Below are 22516 nucleotides of genomic sequence, written 5' to 3'. Positions count from 1 at the left end.
TGTGTGTGTGTGTGTGTGTGTGTGTGTGTGTGTGTGTGTGTGAGATATACACATATGCATGTGTGTGTGTGCCACAAGACTTTATTTTGGTGTATATTCTATGACTATTTTTAAAAATGCACAAAATATGGGGCTGAAGAGATGGTTCAGCAGTTGCGAGCACTGACTGCTCTTGCAGAGGACCTGGGTTCGATTCCCAGCACCTACATGGAGGCTACAAACAATCCTTCACTCCGGTTTCAGGGGAATCCAAAGCCCTCTTCTGACCTCCATTGCATTGCATGACACAGGTGCACTCACATACATGCAGGCGATGCACTTATACACATAAAATAAAAATATTAAATAAAATATTTTTAAATGTATAAAATATGCTGTTGGGCATTAAGTTAATGTTGATTACACCTTATTATTGATTATGATTTTGTGTATTATGCTGGCTTTATTTCTGTTGGTCCCTCAATTATTGATACAGAGATGAGAGAAGAAGCCAGATATCAGGGTGGAGATAGTCTGCAAGAGAGCAACATGAGAGGTAGAATCATTTCCCAGAAAGATCCCTAGTGTAGTGATAATCTGAAATATACAACTGGATTCCTAGATAAAAATCAGATTAGAAATCCAAACACAGTATGAATATCACAGTATGAAAATGCCAATGTGACATACTTGTTCACAATAGCAGAGAAGACATTTTGAATGCTTGACAAGAAAGAACACTTTTGATAAATAAAATCAGTAGATTCAAATAATTTTAATGGCCAGTAAAGTTTGACATGTAAGGACAGTGCATGTTTGATGAGAACCATAGGACACATGGATGGGAACATGTTTTGGTAGGAAGCATGGACTTGGGAGAGTTTGGCAAATGGAATTCAAACATAGGGCACCACGAATCATTTTGAGATTTCTAACAGCAAATTGAAAATGCAAAGGTCAAGCAAATAGAGGAAAAATGATTTGCAAATCCAATTTAAAATGGTAATACTTAAATCTATCTAGAAGAAAATTATCCAGGAAATATAATCAGAATGAAAGCATGAGGCTCATAATGTGACCCTAATTTCCCCTATATTTAGTTCCAAAGAACGAGAAATTAAGAATGGAATGTGAGAACAATTGTGAGAAAGGAAGAAAATGCAGAGTGTTCCATTTAACTCCAGAAATATAAATTAAGTGCTTGATGTACACAGTGCACTCTGGTAGAGACCTACTTTGGATATACTTACACTCTTGGTGATGAAAACAGATCATTTCAGTACAGTATGGTCAGTTCTACAATAGACATATGCACAAAAGACAATGGGACCACATAAACGGCACTTAATACAGACAAAGAAAGAAAAAATTTCAAGAGATGATATCATATAAGCAAAGACCTCAAGAATAATAAAAAATATGAGGGTAAGAAAGACAAAGGATTAGTTACACCAGGCAATATAAATGGCACAAATAGCAAAAGGGCATGGAAACAAGAGAGAAGAAAATATTCCAAAAAGAGATTAGTCATAATGCCTGAAAGCTGCTAAGAAATGTAATCAGATTGACAAAGGTCTTTTATTTTGCCACTTAGGAAGTCACAGCTGACCTCTGCTACTGCAACTTCCCGAAGTGTGGACTGAAACCAGATTATAGCAAAATAAAGACTGAGTGGATAAGTATGAAGCACTGATGCTCTGGATAGGCCATTTTTCAAGGAGTCTAGGTACCGTAGAAGAAAATAAAGATGCAATAACTAGAAGTGGGCAAAGGTTGAAAAGGGCTTTGTTCTGAGACCAGAGAATTAAAAATATAACAAGCATAGGAAAGAAAGCAGAATTCAGAGAAATGGGTTCAAATATAGCTTGTTGTACACACAGTAAATATTTATAAATCCCCTGTGCTGGTCTTGAAGGCATAATTCAAAGATAATGACAAATAGCCACGTTTATCATTCTAAGTATCTTAATGCTAAGTTCAACTTGATAACCATGTGTACTTACAATATTGAGTTTTGCTTTGCCCTGTTTGTATAAACAATGTCATGTTTCAATGTAATCATTTAGTGTTAGGATTTATTTTATTTTATTTTATTTTTTGTTCCAAGAGGAATGTCTATCTTAATAAAAAAAAATTTTACCTGTTACAAGGACTAGTATGGAACAAAAGTGCTTTGATTGTTTCCTGCATAATTATTATAAGCACCCAAATGCCTATCATGTCTCCAGTATACAAACACATAGTACAAGATAAGTGAGTAGTGTGAGATGGCTTCACATATTTTGATGTCAGTCACAATATTTTCACAGACAGAAAATCAGCCAACTAAAAATCATGAAGTCTTCAAGTCATGAAAAATGTAGGATAATTTCATGAATATAGAATTTGGTCTCACATGTTTTACACATTCATTGAGTATCCAAATCTTATTTTTATGGAAAAAATAAACATCACCTAATACTTTTCTGTACACCCTTTGTTCCTTGATCTGATGTTTTCTTGTCTGATAGTCAGAAAACTGGATGTGAAAGAGAGTCTAGTCTGTGTTTGAGAAGCTGCCCACCCTTCTAACAATGCCAAATATTTAAATTTATTTCTGATTAGTCCCAAAATATAACCCTTTATAACTGCATACGATGAGTGCTAAATAACATACTGCATAAATATACAGTAGCTCTTTGAACATCAAAAGATACTTATAGAATATTCACATTAAGCATATTCCTGTTTAAACTACTCCCAAAATTTTATTTCTTTCTTATATATTATTTTCACCATGGGCACATTCATTTATTATTTATATTTCTCCTCTCTATTAACTGAAAACTAATTTTCAAGTGTGGATAAGTAAAGTAAGATTAAACCACTGAACATGGTGGTTACTTTTAAAGCAATCTTATTAATAGTTCCTTTTAGTGATAATATTATGAAGAAATTTAAGGTATAAACTATAGACAATTTAAGAGTCTCTTATTTCCTATCTGCAATTTTTTTTAATTGTTATTTGTTACTTTTATTTTATGTGTATGCGTACATTGGCTGCATGTAGGTAAGTGTACCCGTGTCATGCAATGCCTGTGGAGGACAGAAGAGGCTGTCAGATCCCCTGGAACTGGAGTTACAGAGTTGTTAACTGCCATGTGGGTGCTTGGATTTAAACCCAGATCTTCTGTAAGAACAACCAGTGTTCTTAACTGCTGAACCATCTCTCCAGACCTTACAATATGTTTTTAAAATATTTATTTTCAGCTGTGGTGGCGCACGCCTTTAGTTCCAACACTCAGGATGCAAAGGCACATGAATCTCTGAGTTTGAGCCTAGCCTGGTCTACACAGCGAGTTCCAGGCCAGCTGGAGCTACAGGAAGACCCTGTCTCAAAAATACCAAAAAAAAAAAAGATTTCATTTTCATTTTTTATTTATGTGTATGTATATGTGTGTGAGTATGTGTACATGTGCTACAAATGCCTGTACAAGCCAAAAGAGGTTGTTAGATCCCCTAGGAACTACAGTTAGAGGGTTTTGTGATCTGTCTTACACATGTTCTGGAAAGTGAACTCTGGTCCTCTGCAAGAACAGCAAGCATGCCTACTTCCATTCATTTTAATTTAAATTTAAGAATATAAATATTTATATATATTTCCATCTTGTTAGATTTGTCCGAAAGTCCATGATTATATTCAATGATAATTTAGCAGTCACATTTATTATCCCCCCAAGACTTAAAAAATTTTAATTAACATTTATTTATTATTAATATTGTGTATGTGCATGTGTGCATGTATGTGTCACAGTGTGCATGTCAAGATAGGAGAATAACTTCTGGGAGTAAGTTCTCTCCTTCCACCATGTGGTTCCAGAAATCAAACTTAGGTCATCAGGCTTGTTGACAAGCACCCTTACCTGCAGAGCCATCTTGATGGCCCATGATTTTGACTTATAAATCTGATGAGTATGTTGTCTACATTTTCAATAAGTCACTGATAAAATTAAAAAGAATGGGCACATGTGGAGAATTTTCTAATACACACATAAAAACCTTATTTCAAGGTAGCGTTAATCAGAATTTTCAAGCACTTAGATATTCAACTTTGAATCTAGTCAGTCTACAGTTCTTTCCCTCTTTTATATGCTTGGCTGTTATTAGAAGCCATGGAAAATATTTTGCCAAAATTAGTCAAAATATTTTTGGAAATCTACTGATTCTGTCAAAACACAGAAAGGTGAATTTACATTGATTATTTTAAGGTAACTCTTTTCAAGAATTAGCATCAGTTTGATAATATCACTTAGAAGTCTGTTGGGCTGATACTTGTTAACAAGCTGAAGCTTGTTAATATATGTTCTCCAGAATTTATTTTTATTGGCTTTGTTCTTCAGCACAATTGAAATAGTTGGGTATTAATTCCTTCATATCCATTTTTCTTTTGAAGTGATATTTTTTTAATTTTTAAAAATTTTATTATTTTTATTTTATGTGTATGCGTGTATTGCCTGCATGTAGGTAAGTGCACCCATGTCGTACAATGCCCACAGAAAATGGAAGAAGATATAAAAGTATCTCCATTCACCAACAAAGTTTTACTATTCCTTTCCATGACTACTTTAATAAGAATGTTTAGTAAAATTGCTTCTCTTTTGTTACCTCATAAAGAACTGTTGTGTTCCCATGTAGAAGAGGTCCATAACAGATGTAGGAATGTCCAACAACCCAGCCTAAGTCAGAAGCTGCCCACCATACCTAAAGAAAAAAAGATAATAAAATGCATGTCCTAATCAGAAAATTTCCAGGTAGTGTAAGCTTAAATCATGATTACCTCTCCAGGTTTGAGTCCATATATAGAAGACATTGTCCAGTTCAGCATTACAGCATATCCCCCAGTTGGCCTAACTACACCCTAAAGGAGGGAGAAAAAGGAAATTAAACCCAATGAAATATCTTAAAAGATTCACTGTCTTCATACTAGTTTAAAATTTCCAGATTTAAGTTAATCCACATTCTGCAAGCATCAAAAGACTTTGACTCATAGTTGCACTTGAATTATTATTTCTTTGACTTTCTTAATAAGAAACCCAGGAAGCTTGTCTTTATCATTTCCATTACAAAAACTATTCTTACTTGGCATCCTTGACCTTCTAAGAAAACATGTAATCTCATGAAATCATATACATTACAAATTTTTCAATTGTGATATGCATGATCAATATTACATTGTCAAATACATTAATAGAACAAAAATATTAGTATCAAAATTAAATGCACAAGAAATTAACTGAAGTTAGGTGCCTAAGATGCAGATTAACATAAGAAAATCTTTTCCTTATGATGATTAAATAGTAATTGGATGCTTAGAGGAAATAAAGTCACATTATAATTATAGCCTGATTACAATGCTAAATGTGAAATCATACAAGCACGGTATTAGAGTTGCACAATCCTTTAATGACAATCTCCAGAACACTGAGGAATGAATCCTGATGAAGTAGCCTCAGGGCTAACAGATGTGGTTTAGATTGCATTTGGAGAAAATCTAAGGATGACTACATCATTACTGTATAGTTTTCACAAATCAGTTTCCAGTAGCTTTTCTGAACACTGGACAAATTCAAACTCAATAGAAGATTCATATTGGAACACTGGGCACAGGTATTTTCATAAATATGAACTAATAGAAAATATAAGAATTAAGTCTGTTTACTGCACCATTACAAATATGAATGATAATTAACACTAATAGATGTAACCATGTGACTATCAGATGAGTTGGCAAATGCCTGTTAAAGAACACCAGCTACATGAAATTCTCAATCTTTCAAAGCATCTTTGAGTGTATACTGATTAGAACTACTCTATGCAAAACATTATTTTATATGGAAGGATAAACATGCCCTTATTAATAAATGTTCTATTAGTTGTACATTTTAGTATAGCTCTGTAGATTTAACACATATACGTGATTCAGGAGACTGAAAAGTGCCTGACTTCACATTCGTTCCTAAAATTGCTGCTCTCCTCAGGTACCCCTAATAAAACATAGGTATCAAGCTGTGGAACATATTGTATCCACCAACAACACCTGGTCTCTTGGCAAATATCAGATGTAGCTTTGTTAGCATTTGAGAGCTATTTTCTATGCCGTGTGACACAGTGAGCATGCAGCTGCCTCTCAATCACCTAGGAAATATTAGAAATCCTAAGTCCTTTTCCAGCAAACCTTCTACATGCACTTACCCATGAAAACAGAGTAACTGTTTTCCGTGCAAATTCTAGTCTATCTTCCATGCACTTTGCAAAGTTGTTCAAGTTAAATGTGATTTCCTACAGCTCAGTAACTTCATGTATTTAGTAATAATTTTTTTTTCATTTTTACTAATACCTCTCAATCATCTTGAAGAAGAAAAACAATTTTCTTTTGGAGTCTATATGTTCTCCATGTGTTATAGGAGACACCAATATTTAAAGTCAGTAATGATTTCAACTATGATGTTTTAGGATTTTCCTTTTATCCTACTTGTAAATGCATTTAGATTCATTTTCATAAAGAATTTAAATATTATTACAGTAGAGTAAATTTTAGGTGATAAAATACATTTACTTTAAATTACAAAGAAACTTTGGGAGACACAACTAAATATTAATGCAAGTATAAAACCCAGAAGACAAATTTAAAGGATGAGTTAACAGATTTCTATTTCTCCCTCAATGCTATTTTTTTCATATGAATCTTACCAATTTTACTATGTAAATTAGTTAATCCTTGACTCATCTGACCAAAAAAAACAAAAACAAAAAGTGAACCTTAATTAACCAGATTTTTCTTGGAAGAGCATGACATTTTAAAGGCTAATATTTATTTACCTATTTATTTTCATGATGGGGAATGAACTCAGCACCATGTGCATGCACATGCTACACTTCTAGCCTAAAATGTAACTTATTTTTCATGTGTATGAATGTTTTGCTTGCTTGTATGTTTGTGCATCACATGTATATCTGGTGATCCTCAAGACCAGAAGATAGCATCCGATACCCTGAAAATGGAATTGTAGATGGTTGTTAGCTGTCATATCTGCACTGAGAACCTAGACTGATCCTTTGCTAGACCAGAGTACTCTTATCCATAAAGCCATCTTTCGAGTCCCTAAAATGTATTATTTTAAGAAAATGCTATTTTCCTCAGATCTGGATATTGTGATATCACCCAAACAGGAAAAAGTATCCAATAATTAGAAGTTATCATCAAAGATTCTTATTAAAAATGATAAAAATGGAGCAGAATGAGATAGCAAACTGTAATTGGTCTCCATTGTTCTTGGGTGCTCTCCTTTTCAAACACTGAAAACTCTAAAAATTTACTCAAGCAACAGTTTACTAAGCTTCCCAAAATATTCTGATAATAGACTTTAAAATGTCTGAGCATTTTTTATGGTGTAGAAATAAAGAGCTATGCATCTCCATATTCTCCTTGTAGATATTTTATGAGGAATTTAAAAGTAAAAGAAGGAGCTAGAAAGATCGCTTAGTGGTAAGGAACACTGATTGTCCTTGCTGAAGGCCCAGGTTCAAATCCTACCACCCACATGGTGGCTGCTAATCATCTGTAACTCCAGTTCCAGGGGGGTCACACTCCCTCTTCTGGCCTTGGGAGGCACTGCATGGCATGGGCACACTTACATACATGCAGGCAATAAATATGTTCGTATACATAAAAATAAAATTAAAATTAAATATAAAAGAGAAAAAATGGATACTGGGAAGGGAAGAGTCAGTCTCTTTTAAGGATTTGACTCTAGGTAGGTTAACCAGGCTCCAGTAAATGGATGCACACTGAAGGATATTGGGAAAATCAACTTTCCTCTATCAATCTTTAGATCTATAAAGATTATATATATGAAATTGGGAAGTGGTACAAGGAGGTGAAGACAGAGTAGAGGATCTAAAACCAATACAATACATTGCATGAAATTCACAAAAATTAAATTAAAAAAAGAAAAAATCGGCTATTATGAACATAAATTTGTGAATAATGCAAGGAGACAAAAGCATTTTTGTTTATTTCAATGTCATGTTTCCAGGTGGCGATAATTGTAGTGCAAAGAAGAAGCCCTGTTTAGCCTTAGAACACAAAAGTCATGTTCACATAAAGGAATCAATCTCTGTTAAGTAAGCCATATTAATCAGAAACTAGAATTAACACTTTTAAAAAGAGATTGGTTCTTGCTACATTGTCTGGACTGTCCTGGAACACCTGCACTCTAGCAGTCACCCTGCCTCTATCTTCAAGCAGCTTGGACTACAGGTGTGTGAGCAATGCCTGACTCTAAAATGAATACTTTTAAAGTATATATTAAATATTGTGGCAAGGCAAAAATACTTATTTGAGAATGAGGCTTACACTAAAATGCAAGTTTGGTGTATTTCAGTCTTTATGTGTCTGTTATTACTTTCTACCTGTATTTGTATTTTACCTATCTTAAAGAGAAAAGCCTTAGGTGATCTAATATAGTCTCAGAAAAGCCCTATGCTCTCCCAGCATGCAGTCTTTGGATTCTCTTTGCAGGATCAGTCATAACCCTTAGCATACAGAGAAGCATGTAGAGGAGTTAAAGAACCTTCATGTGATAATATTCTGTGCCTTGAACAAGACATGAAATGAATTCAGTTTCAGAAGGGGAAATGAGACCTATGCTGCATGCATATTCTTACCTAGACATTATTTGGAAAGAAAACCAGTCCCGAGTCATATGTGATGGAAAGTTAATGTATTGTATGAAAGTTTGCCATTTATAACAACAAAAAATAAAAACTACTAATGATAAAAAATTATTTAAAAAAGAAAATGTATGGGACTGGGGATATGGATCAATGGTTAAGAGCACTGGCTGCTCCTCCAAAGGACCCTGGTTTGATTCTCAGCACCCACATGGCAGCTGACAACCATCTGTAACTCCAGTTCCAGGGGAATCTGACAGCGTCTTCTGAGTCCGCAGGCAATGTATGACATGGGTGCACTTACATAGATATAGGCAATACACTCATACATGTAGAAACTAAAAACTAAAAAATAAATAAAATATTTTTAAGAAGAACATGTAAAAGTACTCTTCCTGCTCTTTTTATTTTTTGAACACATAGAAATGTATACACATTGAAAAAAATGAAATTCAAGGTCTGTAAAAATAAAGGGCGGTTGCTATTCCAAGAATACAGACCATTGCAGAGGGTTCTTTAACTCCAGCTTACTTGGCTGCTTTTGATTCTGAGAAAAGCCACAAAGTACCATAAATTGCAACATTAAATGGAGACAGAAAGTGAGTCTCTAGGAAGTATTGTGTATAGCTTCTGCTACTGCTGCCTGAAAACAAAAGATGAAAATGACACAAAAACGTTGAAGAAGAGAAGAGGAACTGAGATGTGTGGTGAGATGAGATGAGGTGTGTAGGATATGTATTCTCAACGCGCGTGTGTGTGTGTGTGTGTGTGTGTGTGTGTGTGTGTGTGTTTAAACTGTTGTATAAAATTTGGGAAGGTAATCTCAAAACACTAACTATAAAACAGTTTTCAATACATAATAAAATTTCATACTACGTAAGTTGAGCCCCTCTGTCATTTACTCTGTATGAAAGGTTCATATTAATATGCATATTTATATGATTATATGAATATTTATCTTCATATACACATGTAAATATGTATTTTAGGATGTATAAATATTAGTGTGAATAAGTATAGACACATTTTATATGTATGTATATTTTTGTGCATATGTGTCTATGTATATAGTTTACTCACCTTGACAAATTGAGATCAAAATCAACAAAGGGGCTGGAGAGATGGCTCAGCAGTTAAGAACACTGACTGTTCTTACAGAAGACCCAGGTTCAAATCCCAGCACCCACATGGCAGTTTAACTGTCTATAATTCCAGTTCCAGGGGATCTGGCAGCCTCTACTGTCCTCCATGTGGGTATTGCACAACATGGGTCCACTTACACACATGCAGGCAATACACATATACACCAGCATTTTACCAGCAAGAACTGTGTCAGAGATGAAAATTTTTCACTTATTTCTCTCCCTCTGTCTTCCTCTCTCTGTGTGTCTCTCTCTCTGTCTCTCTGTGTCTCTCTCTGTCTCTCTTTCTCTCTGTTCTTGCTCTCACTCTTTCATCCTCCTACAGCAGAGACTATAAGTAAGTGCTCTATGGATTACGAACAAAAGTTACAAAATTGGTGTAAATGCACAAAAGGCCTTATCTATACCCAGCCTTCCCTGCCTTCTTTTAAGGCACTAGAATTGTTGGTATCTTCAAATTCCAGCCAAAAACTGACTATTTTAGGCATATCTTCTATGCGCCTATGAGAAACAGCATTTGGATGTGCTGGGTGTGTTTGTATGTGTGTGTATGTATGTATGTATGTATGTATGTATGTGTGTATGTATGTATGATGTTTGCGTGTGTGTGTGTGTGTGTGTGTGTGAAAATACAAACATTTCTGTGGCAAGGTACGTGGGTGAAGGTCAAAGGACAACTTCAGATGTTGGTCCTTGACATCAACCTTGTTTGAGACAAGTCCTGTATTGTTGTTGATCAATATATATGAAAGTTGTCTGGTTTCTGAGCTTCCAGCGATTTTCCTGTATCTGCCGACCATCTCCAGGTAAGGGTATGCTACGATTACAAACTCATGTGCAGCTTTTTATGGTCCAGCTTTGAGGTTATTTACAGAATCAATTGGATCAGCTTTTCATGTGGATTCTGGGGATCCAAATTCAGGTCAACAGGCTTATGTGAGAAGCACTTTACTCACTGAGCGATTCCACTAATCCAAGAAACAGCATCTTTAAGCATTTAAGTAACTTAAAACATATCCTCATGAAGATTAAAGAACAAGAAAACAAGCTGTATCATGTAAATTAATATCTAAATGCTTCATTGTGGCACATATGTTCATCTTTCCTGTATTTCTAGGAATCCCACATTAAAATTTCAAAGACAACTAATTTTGATTATACATATAAACATGAAAAATGAGGATTGTATGAATGAAAAAGCATCTGAAGAGCAGATCAACTACAGAAGAAATCACTCAACAAATATTTTCAGGGTCTATCATGCTCAGATTTTCATGTCACTTCCAAAGTGGAATCAAAGAATTTCAGACATCTAAGACATTCACAAATATGTATAAAGGACATCAAAATAAGTGGTATAAAGGTCTGTTGGCAATATGTAATTTCAAACATTTGCAGTTCTAAAGTCTCCTTTGGGAAGAAAGGTGTTTGAGGGGTACCGAGTGATGAACCTTTTTTTTCCATTTGTTGTATAGCTATTTTCTCCTAATTGAAACCCTTCCTTCTGTTTGGGGGTGGTATTCAACAGAACTTAAAAGATACAAGAAGCTTAGAAAATTGTAAGAGTTTGGAGCTGCAGAGATGGCTCAGTGGATAAGAACACTGAATGTTCTTGCAGAAGATCTGGGCTCAAATCCCAGCACCTACATGGCAGCTAACAACTGTCTGGAACTACACTTCCAGGAGATCCGACAGCCTCTTCTGACCTCTGTGGGCATTGCATGACATGGGTGCACTTACCTAATGTAAGCAATACATGCATACACATAAAAATATAAAAACAATAAAAATAAAAATAAAGAAAATTGTAAGAGTCACAGGGTTCTCCCCAAGGTGATAAGATAGTTATAATTGTTACATTAGGGCAATTAAAAAATAAACCTGGTGGTTCTGCAATGTAACAACAGGAAAGACCCTCTGTGGCAAGGCCCCAACCACGGTAGGACCATTTAGTGAAAATGCAAAGTCAAAAAAGAGAACCTTAAACTGAGAGAGTCACTGAAAGGGATCCCCAATCAAAACGACTACCTACGAAAGTGTTTATCCAGGATATTATAGGAAACACCAGTGCAACTGTAGCCCAAGGGGGATAAATTTATTCCAAACCAGCAGCAGAACTTGACAATATTTCATACATATATTGATTTTGCAAACATGAAAGATGTAAAAAAATCAAAGCATCATAGAGGCATGTACCAGTGTTTCTGAAAGTCACTGAGGCTTAACAATGTGAGCCAGAGTCATATTACTTGCAAGAAGTTCCTGAGAGGCCACTGTGTTAAGCTGTGAAGGTGAAGCCTAAGTTGCAATGGTATTCCCAGAAATCTAGAGATAACAGATAAGATCTGTAAAGGATAGTTGCCTACAGAATAGAGCTGGCCTAAGAGAGAGGCTACAGGTGGCATTGTTAGAGGGGCAAAGCTACCCAAGTCCACCCTTATGATTCTGTCAAAACCTCCACATACCTGACAGTTTATAGAGAACTAAATGATAAAATAGTATAGGTATAAAAGATTAAGCTTGTCCTAGGGGTGCATGATCCCCACCCCATATTCCATGTACATTTCTCTCCTACAAAAATGTACCCTTAGAGAAATTTCACTCTGCCCAGGGCCCTTTCAGCAGAGAAGTATGGCTAATGGAAAAGCAAAGGCTGGGAAGCTGGTACATGGTTTACTGATAAGAACTGGGGAGTCAGCTCCAGTGTCAGGAACACTAGGTTAGAGCATGGTCCAGCTCCCCTTTCTAGCTGAGTCAGGCCAGGAGGTACAAGTCAGCTCCACTGAAATAATCTGGAATAGGGTGAAGCTCACAACAGCTCAGGATTTGAATTTCAGGTGACCCATTGAAAAAAACTGTGGATGAACGGAGGATGAATGGGGTGCTGTTTCCTGTCCATGCCACCGTGATCAATCACTGTTGATGAGACCAATGATGCAAGTGATAGGATCTTTTCAAGCTGTATTGTATATTGTTAACATTTATTTTTAAATATCTCCTTAGCCATATAAAACCAATGTACAGTGGCAAAGAACAGATGGTGGTGGGCCTTCAGAAATCTTTTTTAACATCTGTAAAAAAATGGTTTCATTATATAATGCTATTCCTTGAATGTTGGAGAGACACCTGGAAGGACAGTTCAAACAGCAGTCAAGGAGTTTGAAAGGAGGCATCCTGTGTGAGTGGGAAAATGCATGCCAAAAATCCTAATTTTTTTTTTAAGTGAAAATTCCAGTACCAGATGTGGATATAGTCTTATGAATCTTTGGCCATGGAAGCTCAACAAATCATAAAGGCTATTATCTCTGATGTTGACTACATGCCAGAACTAGCAAGTATGTTCCACTTGCTAGCAATATGATGTGCTTTGGTTGCAGGACGTGCAGAAATCACTATGAGCTTAACCTGGAGGTTCCCTCCCTGTCTGGTAGCTTTCATAGTGCTATGCAAACTGCTTAGAGAGAATTGTCACCAATTGCCATGATTGATATGACTCTGCATACTAAACTACCATTATGCCAGTCAAGAGGTGCCCAGCGGCATGGCTGATATGGGTGCAACCAACTGCTTTCTGGTTCAAGTCAAGCTCCTGAGAGTGAGTGACAGTTACAATAGCATTGTGATCTAGTGGTCAACTATAAATGGAGGAAAATAACCAGACATGTATATCACCTCCTCCAAGACTCAGGGAACTTTATGGAAGAGGAAGTGGAAAGAATGAAAGAGCATCAGTAGGGTAGAGTGTTATATAACTATCTCCTTTAAATTGAAACATTCTCTCCTGGAAGGAGGAAGTTCATAGACTCAGGAACCTCCGGAAACTTCCAAGGTTCATGGAGCTCCCAATGTTTTAAGATTTGCAAGGTCCCTTCTCAAGTTAATAAAAAGCAGTAATCAATTGCTCAGGAAGAGAAAAGTCACTAGTGGAGTTGTCTGTGAGCTGGGCAGGCTACTTTAAGAATGAAGCTTTCCTGACTCATCACTCATGCTGAGGTGAACATTTTGGCGATATAGATACCTCTAAGCCATCATGTTTCTCTAACTAACCCCTCACCTATGTCCTTTGAAGCAACACCAGTAAACTCAGTAGGACTTGAGTAGAATAATTTCTTTGGTCTGTCATAGTATCCTATCTGGGATGAGTGGATGTTGATTCATATTTAAACAGGAAAAAATAAATCACTAAAGCATACCACCTGTCATGCTTTGCAAAACTCACCCACTCCTATGATTTAAATGGCTAACTTATCACAATGGCGATCCACAAGTCCTATATCCAGCTCACAGCATATCTCTTGTGCTCATGTTCATTACTAATTACTGACTAAATTAATATTAACATCTTAAAGACATACCATAATCCACATATTCACATACACCCTTTTCCCTCAAACCAAGAAATCTTCCTCTGTATGTATTCTCAGATTCAAAATCTTGGATTTTTTTTCTCACTGCTAACTCTGAACCAAATCTGATTCCTGTGCTGTCCTAAATAAATTCCTCAATGAATCAACATAAAAAACAGTCTCCTTCTCTTCATGTGTACCATCACCTATCTTTCCCACAAATTTATCACCATCTGTCTTGTTACTTATGTCCATGTACATTTCCACTTTCCTAGGACAGAGGGATTATTACTCATAGTTTTATCTGCTCTAATACATAATGAACACTTTAGTCATCCAACTGAGCAAAAATTGTTAATAGAGAATTCTCCAAAGAATTAAAACCTTCTCTACTGTATTGAAACAAACTGTCTTCAGGAAAGTACATTGGTTATGAAAAGATAGACTATAAAAGAGTTTTCAGTTTGGAAAGGAAAGGAATCCAGAAGGGAATTTCATAAGCCAGAGAAAATTTAGGGCATCTAGGAACCAACACTTTCCAAATTTAATGCTTTAAGTATTAATTTTACTTTATCACTTCTAAACTGGCCAGGTCAGCCTTGGCTTGCAAAGAATCCCTTCTGTTCCTCTCACACCTGTCTCAATACAGGTCCCAGGGATTTCAAAATAATATGAAGTCAGGGTGACATAGATTTTTTTATATTATTTCTGCAGTCTCTTAAGAAACTGAAGTGGGATATTTGCTTGCTTTGGTCCTTTAAGTTTGAGAAAATCCTGCTATGTTTTCTGTGATAGGGTTTTCCTTTCATGTTAAGAATTTTATATTAAATAACAGCTTTGATGAGCTCAAGGTTATTTTGTGGACAATATCCAGATGAACTGAGTGTGGTATAGTAATTAAAAGTAAAGTGGAAATAGTATCCAGTAGATCACTTGGGTTGCTTAAACAAAATTATCTTACTTTTCAATATATAACTATTTTGAATAAATAGTTATTTTTCAGGTGACTAGAGTTGTAAAAATATTCTGAGAATACAATTCAATAAAAATAATATCTTTTTTATACACATATACCTACTTATGCAATTAACAAAAGGCTATTTGGTACCAACTATACACAGAAGATAATGGTAGAACAAAACAAAATGAAACATGGTCTTGGTCATCTGAGAGACTAAAGTTTTCCATATAAAACAAATAAGTTTCACAAATAATAACTTAAATTTCCCAATTTTTGTTATTTTTATTTATTATTTTATTATTTATTTACATTATTTTTGTTCAAATTTCATACAATGTATTTTGACCATATTTAAATCCCCTCCTTATTCTTTACTGTCCCCCTTTAATCCCCACACCAAATATACTCTCTCTCTTTAACAGAGAGAGAGAGAGAGAGAGAGAGAGAGAGAGAGAGAAAGAGAGAGACCTATCCAGTAATATTTGTGTCCCCAAATGCCCTTCAGTGTGGGTTCACTTACTGAAGCCTGGTCAACCTATAAAGTTAAATTTCCTTTTGAAAAGTGAAGCTGGGGCTGGAGAGATGGCTCAGTGGTCAAGGGTACTGGCTGTTCTTATAGAAGACCCAGGTTCAAATCCCAGCACCCATATGGCAGCAAACTGTCTGTAACTTTAATTCCAGGAGATCCAACACCTTCTTCTGTCCTCTATGGGCACTGCACAACATGAGTGCACTTACACACATGCATGCATAACATTCATACACATAAAGTAAAAATAAAGTTAAAAGTTAAGCTAACAGAGCTATTATTGTAATATACTTTGAGATTGTTCCCAACACTCCCATTCGTCAAACATCTAAGAATAATAAAAAGATGTTCACTCAAGGATGGGGAAGATTGTGAAAGGCTCTTCTCACTTTAAAATTCTATGATTCAATGAATATTGAGTCCTCTAATGGAAAAAGTGAAATAAGGAAAATATGAAGTTGTATGAACAAAGTGTCACTTAGAGATAGCAGACAAATGTATTTGTTGATACTGACAAAGTCATGAATTTTGATGCTTTTACTTTTACTGTGCAAAAATACCTCACATGATATGTGGAAAGAGGTAAAATAGCTCCATGTTATAAATCAAATAGTTGAATAGGATAAATTCCTTCCCGTTGAAATTCTCTATGACAAGCCTCAACCTCATATTTGTAATGAGAACTGAATTACCTTAAATCAACAATCCATTTTACGGCCAGAGATATGGGTCAACAGGTAAAGACACTTACCTCTACACCCGATGACCGGAGTTTGATCCACTGAACCAAATCGCGGATATTGTCCTCTAACCTCCCCAAAAAATGCCATAGCACACACAAGTCCACATACATGCATACATAATACACACAAAAATGCAAAAAAACTTAATTCATAATGTATAGAAGATACACATCAGTCCAAAACAATAAAATTATCTCACTCAAATACGTATTTTGATTTGGTTTCAAGTATAGCACCATAAAATTAAACATACAAATGAAACATATATTTACATATTACAAAATTTTATTAAATTAATCAATATTCAATTAACTTTATGTATTAACTTTACTACCCTATCAAAGCAACTGTTCATTACTGCAGTTTAGAATTTTGAAGAGGGACAATGCATCTGCACTAACTATGAATATTTGCACAAAATTGTTTTAAGATGTACAGTGTCTGTGTCTAGACATCAAGGTACAGTGTGCCACTGTTCTCAGTCAGTAATCAGGGAGTTTTCCTACAAAGGAAATCTGCGGCTATACATTTCCAAAAGCACGTTAATACCTTAGGAAGCCCAGTTGTTCCAGATGTGTAGAGGATATACAGAGGATGGTCTGAAAGCACTGGAACACAGTCATGTGATTGGGCTTTTGCCATTTCTTCTTCCCAATCAAGATCCCGACCTGGCACCAAAGAAATTTTCTCCTACACAGAAAAATATAGAAATATGCACAGTAAACAGAAGATTAAATAACAGGAAAACCAAATTAAATAGCCAGAAAACAAATGAGATGTTCACAATGTCTGAGCATCTCATTGAAAAAATAGTCTACATGGCACAAATCATTGGATTTAAAAATCAAAATCTCAGTTTTAAGTTAAGTGTTTATAAAAATCCAGAGGTTTGCTGTCAGTTTATATCTAACTAAAAAAAGCCCATTAAAAAAAAAAAAAACCCTGAAATCTAGGGATGCCCTTGGGAAATCTAATGCAATTCATTTATGTTTTTACCTACATTAGAGCTTAATTAACTCAGAGGTCCACGTTCCCAAAAATGAATGTGCACAAGTAACTTTAAAAATTGTTATATTTTGGAAATTTTTAACTTTAGAACTTCTGTACTCAAAACAGAATGTCAACTAATGCATCTACATACTTAAGAAGACATTTGGGAGTAACACCACGGCCACCTAATGAGGGAACATCACATCACCTTCAGGGACAGGGAAACATTCCACCTCTGTTTTTTCAAGAAGAAAATCAGTTTTAAAATTAAAGAGAAAATGTTGCATATCTAAAATCTTTTCCAAGTTTTCCTCCTCTTTAGTCATTAATTAATGTAGTGAAAAGTTTGTTTATATCCTCCCTCAAGAACAAGGCTTTGTTTTATAAATTTTGTGAGAACAGTCACATGACAAAAATGTAAAACTTTAAATAAATTAAGCAGCCATAAAATGAGCAGAAAAATAAAGGCTACAGAGCAGGCTTAAGATAAAGCTATGATAATAAGATAGTATATATATCTAGGTAGAGTTCATACCCATTGTATATGGAGCTATTTCTTGAAACTCTAACCTAAATTCAAGAAATATGTTAACATAGGCAGAAGGTACTTACACAAGATTTAGTAAAATAAAAGAAAAAATTCAACCAGAGATGTGTACATTCATTTACTTTATTAAGGTGAATTCTGAACTAAGCCTAAAAATTCTGGAGGACTTACAAAAAAACCTTCAATTTTCACTGGTCCCTAATATGAATTAAGGTTATAAAAATATCATATATTTGAAAATATACATTAAGGTCAGGGGTGGTGGTACACACTTTAATTCCAGCACTCAGAGACAGAGGTATTAGGATATCTGTGAGATCAGGCCAGTCTGGTCCGTACAGTGAGTTCCAGACCAGTTGGGGCTACAAGGAGACCCTCTCTCAAATAATAGAATAAAATAAAAAATAAAATTTAAAAATGTACTTTACAAAGTAAAGCTTCAAAAGAATATCAAAAATGCGGTTCATACATGACTATATTCATTTGTAAATGGTAATCTGAACTGAAGACCTTTCATCAAGGTTAAATTTCTAGCCCATGTGAATTCCCTGGTTAAACTCTGATAGGCTGAAGTTGGTGTCATTTAAATAAATAGAAATATTAACTGTGAGAAAATGTTTTCATGTATTTTATGCAAGAGATTAAAATAACTAATTTTAAATTATCAAAGCTTTAAAGTCATAATTATAGAGCTATAGAAATCAACATACATTAGAAAACAAAACTTTATTGTAATAGCAAACATTTGTGATTTTTACAGGCCTTTAATGAGATGGGCACTAGAATGAATGGCTGTTATTTAGGCTAAGAAATATAGATTTGAGTAAAGGAGAACTCATAAAGAGAGAAAAATCAACATTTATCACTAATTATATATGATACACACAGACACGTATGTGTTTACTTCTGTAGGCATGTCTTTCCTAGATCACAGTATTATTAACAGAAAATGCTGGGAAAGCAGTGGGGTGACTGAAACAATAGTCCTCGGTCATTGCTTGCCTGAGCCTTGAGAATAGTAGCCAAGCTTTTACCTCCTCTGGCACAAATGCAATCCTAGTTAATGACATGCATTGTCCAGTCACATCATTTGTTCCTCTCTAAATTCAAAGCAAAGTCAATCCATTGGGTTTAATTACAGCCTTAATAAATGTTTGATGTATTAATTTTTATTTCATGTGCATATGACTATTCTGTCTGCATGGATGTAAGTACACTTGTTTCATACAGTTCCCACAGAGGCCAGAAAAAGGTTTCAGAGTCTCTGGAACTGGAGTTATGAACAGTTATTAGCCACCAAGTAGACACTGTGACCCAATCAGGTTCTCAGTAATAACTGCCAGTGCTCTTAACCAGCGAGCCACCTCTCCAGCCCTAGCTTTGAAGTTTTGATCCTTTTGCTCCTGCTTCTCATACTGGTAGCACAAAAATTTGCCAGTCCCTGGAAATGTTTATTTTTTGTTTTCTAATCTTCTAGGATCTTGAAAAAATATACAAAGTATCTTTCAAACCAAATGATAGACAGTTAACATTCACCTGTATTCTTATTAAATTTAAAGTAAAAATGGCAGCCTGATAGCACAACACATAAACTCAGTTGATTAATACCACCATCATTTGTGTATCATGATATTTGTTATTTTAACCTAGTTCATCATGGATACTATTCACTTTTCCTGCCTATAAATGCCAGTGATATTCAGGATATGTAATAGTTTATGAATCAACTGTCACTTTTGAAAGAACAAAACTAGAATTATTCTTGGCACAATACCATAAACAATGTTAAATTTTCAAATTACCATGTTAGGACGACTGTAAATGAGAACTTTGTCTGGCCTGTGTTGTCCTAGTCTTAGTGCTTCTTCCAGCAGGGGTATGTATTCTACCTTCCTTCCAGGTTCAATGCCAAATGATGCTGTAACAACAACCTTGGGCTGAAATTTAAAAAAAAGAAGAAGAAGAAGAAGAAAGGACAGAAAGAAAGAAAAATCTTTAGCAATCTTCATTATAGTAGTCACAATATTTCAGTATAGATTGTAAGTTTAACATTTCAAAAGAAATATTGGAGTGATTTCTGTTCTGTTTTCTATTGAATAAATATCCAGAAAATAAGGTAAGCCTTTTTGTAAGAATATTATAGTCTTAACCACTTACATGTAATTCTTACCTGTTCAAAATTATGCACTCAATGATGTTTTGGGTTTATAAATATGAGTTATGTGAAATATTTTCCCAAGGATTCATTAAATCAAGTAAATTTTCCATGATCAAGTGAAATGCAAACCTCAGTAACATGGTACATACCAATCAGGTTGCAATGAGTAAGCTGATTTTAGGTTTTCTAGGGAAGTACTGCCTCTAAATTCCTAGATACCAAGAAAGAAGACCACCCAAAATGCAAATAATTTTTATTTTTCTCATCCTTAATATATGATATAATATTTATATTTTCATATTTTCTTTTTTCCATTTTTATTAATTTTTGTCCTTTTCATACAATGTATCTTAATCATATTTACACCCTGGCCTCTATCAGCATCTCCCCAGCAGCCCTACTCCATCAGTTTTGGTGTATTCTATCATGTATGTTAAGGCCTATCGAATCAATTCAGTGTACTCCGATGTCCCTCAGTGCAAGTTCATTCACTGAGGTCTAGTCATCCTATCTAGAGTCTTTCCCTTAGTAGATCAACTCTCCCTTTCCCAGCATTAATCAGTTTCCAATAGTTCCTCAGCTAAAGTTGGGGCCTGCTGTCCACTTCCCCAGTTTGATGCTGGGTTTTTGACAGTTTGTGCATGCTGACCCATTGCTGTAGTTCAAATAGCAAGGTCCCAGGAGCCTATAAGACTCTGTTTCCATATGGTCATTCACCGCCTCACCTGGCTCTTACAATTTTTCTCTCCCTCTTCCTAGGTGGCCACTGAGTCCTGGGTGGGTGAAGTTTCATATAGAAATCCCGTCCAGAGATCCACACTCTGAAGACTTATTTTCTACTTTTGACTATTTGTGCCTTTTGCATGAGGGAGCTTCATTGAGGAGAATTGAGAGAAGTATTAATATTCTCTTTACCCCTTGTTCTACTATATTCCATGAACCTTAGGTGTAGAAGTTCTATTGTAGATGTGTCACTTAGGGTTGGACATATCAGAGACCTTATACTCTGTGTGTGATCAGTTATGGAACTCTGTAATATCTCTGTCTGTTGCAAAAGAGATTTCTTTAATAAACGGTGACTGGCATATTTGTCTGTAAATATAAGGATCCATACTTTGCACATAGTAAGAAATATTTGTCTAGGGATGTGACAGCCTGAGGATTTTCTCTAAGGTCTATGACCTCTCCAGCCACATGTATTTGCCTATGTTTACAGTACCATATATGGGTTCCTTCTAATTGCGTGGGCTTTAAGTCCAATCACATAGCTATTAATTACCCCCAAAATAAAATGCCACTACTGCACCAATATAGTTTTCTGTGCCAGTCATAGCTGTGGTGATTAGGCTTTAAAGCTAGGGTTAGACCATTGATTGATGTTCTCCCTTAGCAATTTGCATAGTACCTTCCAAAACTATGAGAACTAGTGTTGTTGTTTGGATGAAAATGTCTCCCATAGGTTCCAAGCATTTGAACATTTTGTCCCCAGTTGGTGGCACTGTTTTGGCAGTTGTTAGGCCATGTGGCCATGCTGGAGGAAGCATATCACTGGGGGCAGGCTTAGAGAGTTCCTAAGCTTTGCCAGGATTCCATGCACTCCCTTGCTCTTCTTGTGCCCACTTGAAGATGTAGAGCCTAGCTTCTGCTCCTCCACCAGCCAACTCTATGGTCATGCCTCCCAGCCACGGAACTCTTGCCCCTTGGAACCGTAAGCTCAAATAAAGTCTTCTTTCTATAAGTTGCTTTGGTCAGTGTTGCTATCACAGCAACAGAAAAGCAACTAATATAGCTAGCCTTCAGGAAGGTGGCTTCCAAGTCTCTATTGCTCCAAGTCCTGTGTCAGAAGTATGTTCTGTCTTCAGCAATAGGGTGTTACTTTCAAGTTATGGTAGAAAATCAAGGGCTCTGGCAATAGCCTGTATAATTTTGGGAGTCTCAGGAGGTTTCTTCTATTTAGCACTGTTTCTTGTTATTTAGCTTTCAGCTATACCCAAGGACTCATGCAGAAATATTGTACGGGTAATTTTCAGTACACTTTTGCAGTAGTACATTTCCCTATGGTTTTATTTTTACAAGAGTTAATAAGCGTTACTTATCTCTCCTCTCTTTGTAATGTTTTCCTTTTTTCCATTTCATTAATTTCTGCTCTGGATTTTATTTCTCTCATCTTTATTTAGCTTTCAGCTATACCCAAGGACTCATGCAGAAATATTGTACGGGTAATTTTCAGTACACTTTTGCAGTAGTACATTTCCCTATGGTTTTATTTTTACAAGAGTTAATAAGCGTTACTTATCTCTCCTCTCTTTGTAATGTTTTCCTTTTTTCCATTTCATTAATTTCTGCTCTGGATTTTATTTCTCTCATCTGCTGAGTTTGGGTTTCAGATGTTCTTGTTTTTCCATAGTC

General features: G+C 35.5%; 1 protein-coding gene across 2 annotated transcripts in view; it reads right to left on the bottom strand.

Annotated features, from left to right (window-relative positions):
* Acss3 (acyl-CoA synthetase short chain family member 3) overlaps positions 1–22516 on the bottom strand; it is a 169600-nt gene that overhangs the window by 90702 nt on the left and 56382 nt on the right. For both annotated transcript variants that reach the window (XM_008852196.3, XM_029555689.1), the window contains exons 4-7: positions 19752–19886; positions 16962–17102; positions 4796–4876; positions 4624–4719 (exon numbers count right to left, since the gene is read on the bottom strand). In XM_008852196.3, coding sequence (XP_008850418.1) covers positions 4624–4719; positions 4796–4876; positions 16962–17102; positions 19752–19886 — 453 coding nt within the window. The remainder of the gene's footprint in view (positions 1–4623; positions 4720–4795; positions 4877–16961; positions 17103–19751; positions 19887–22516) is intronic.

This window comes from Nannospalax galili, unplaced genomic scaffold (assembly GCF_000622305.1).
Source record: "Nannospalax galili isolate Female #2095 unplaced genomic scaffold, S.galili_v1.0 scaffold390, whole genome shotgun sequence".
NCBI lineage: Eukaryota > Metazoa > Chordata > Mammalia > Rodentia > Spalacidae > Nannospalax > Nannospalax galili.
The sequence above is the reverse complement of the archived record's forward strand: the minus strand, read 5'-3'. Positions and strand labels throughout refer to the sequence as shown.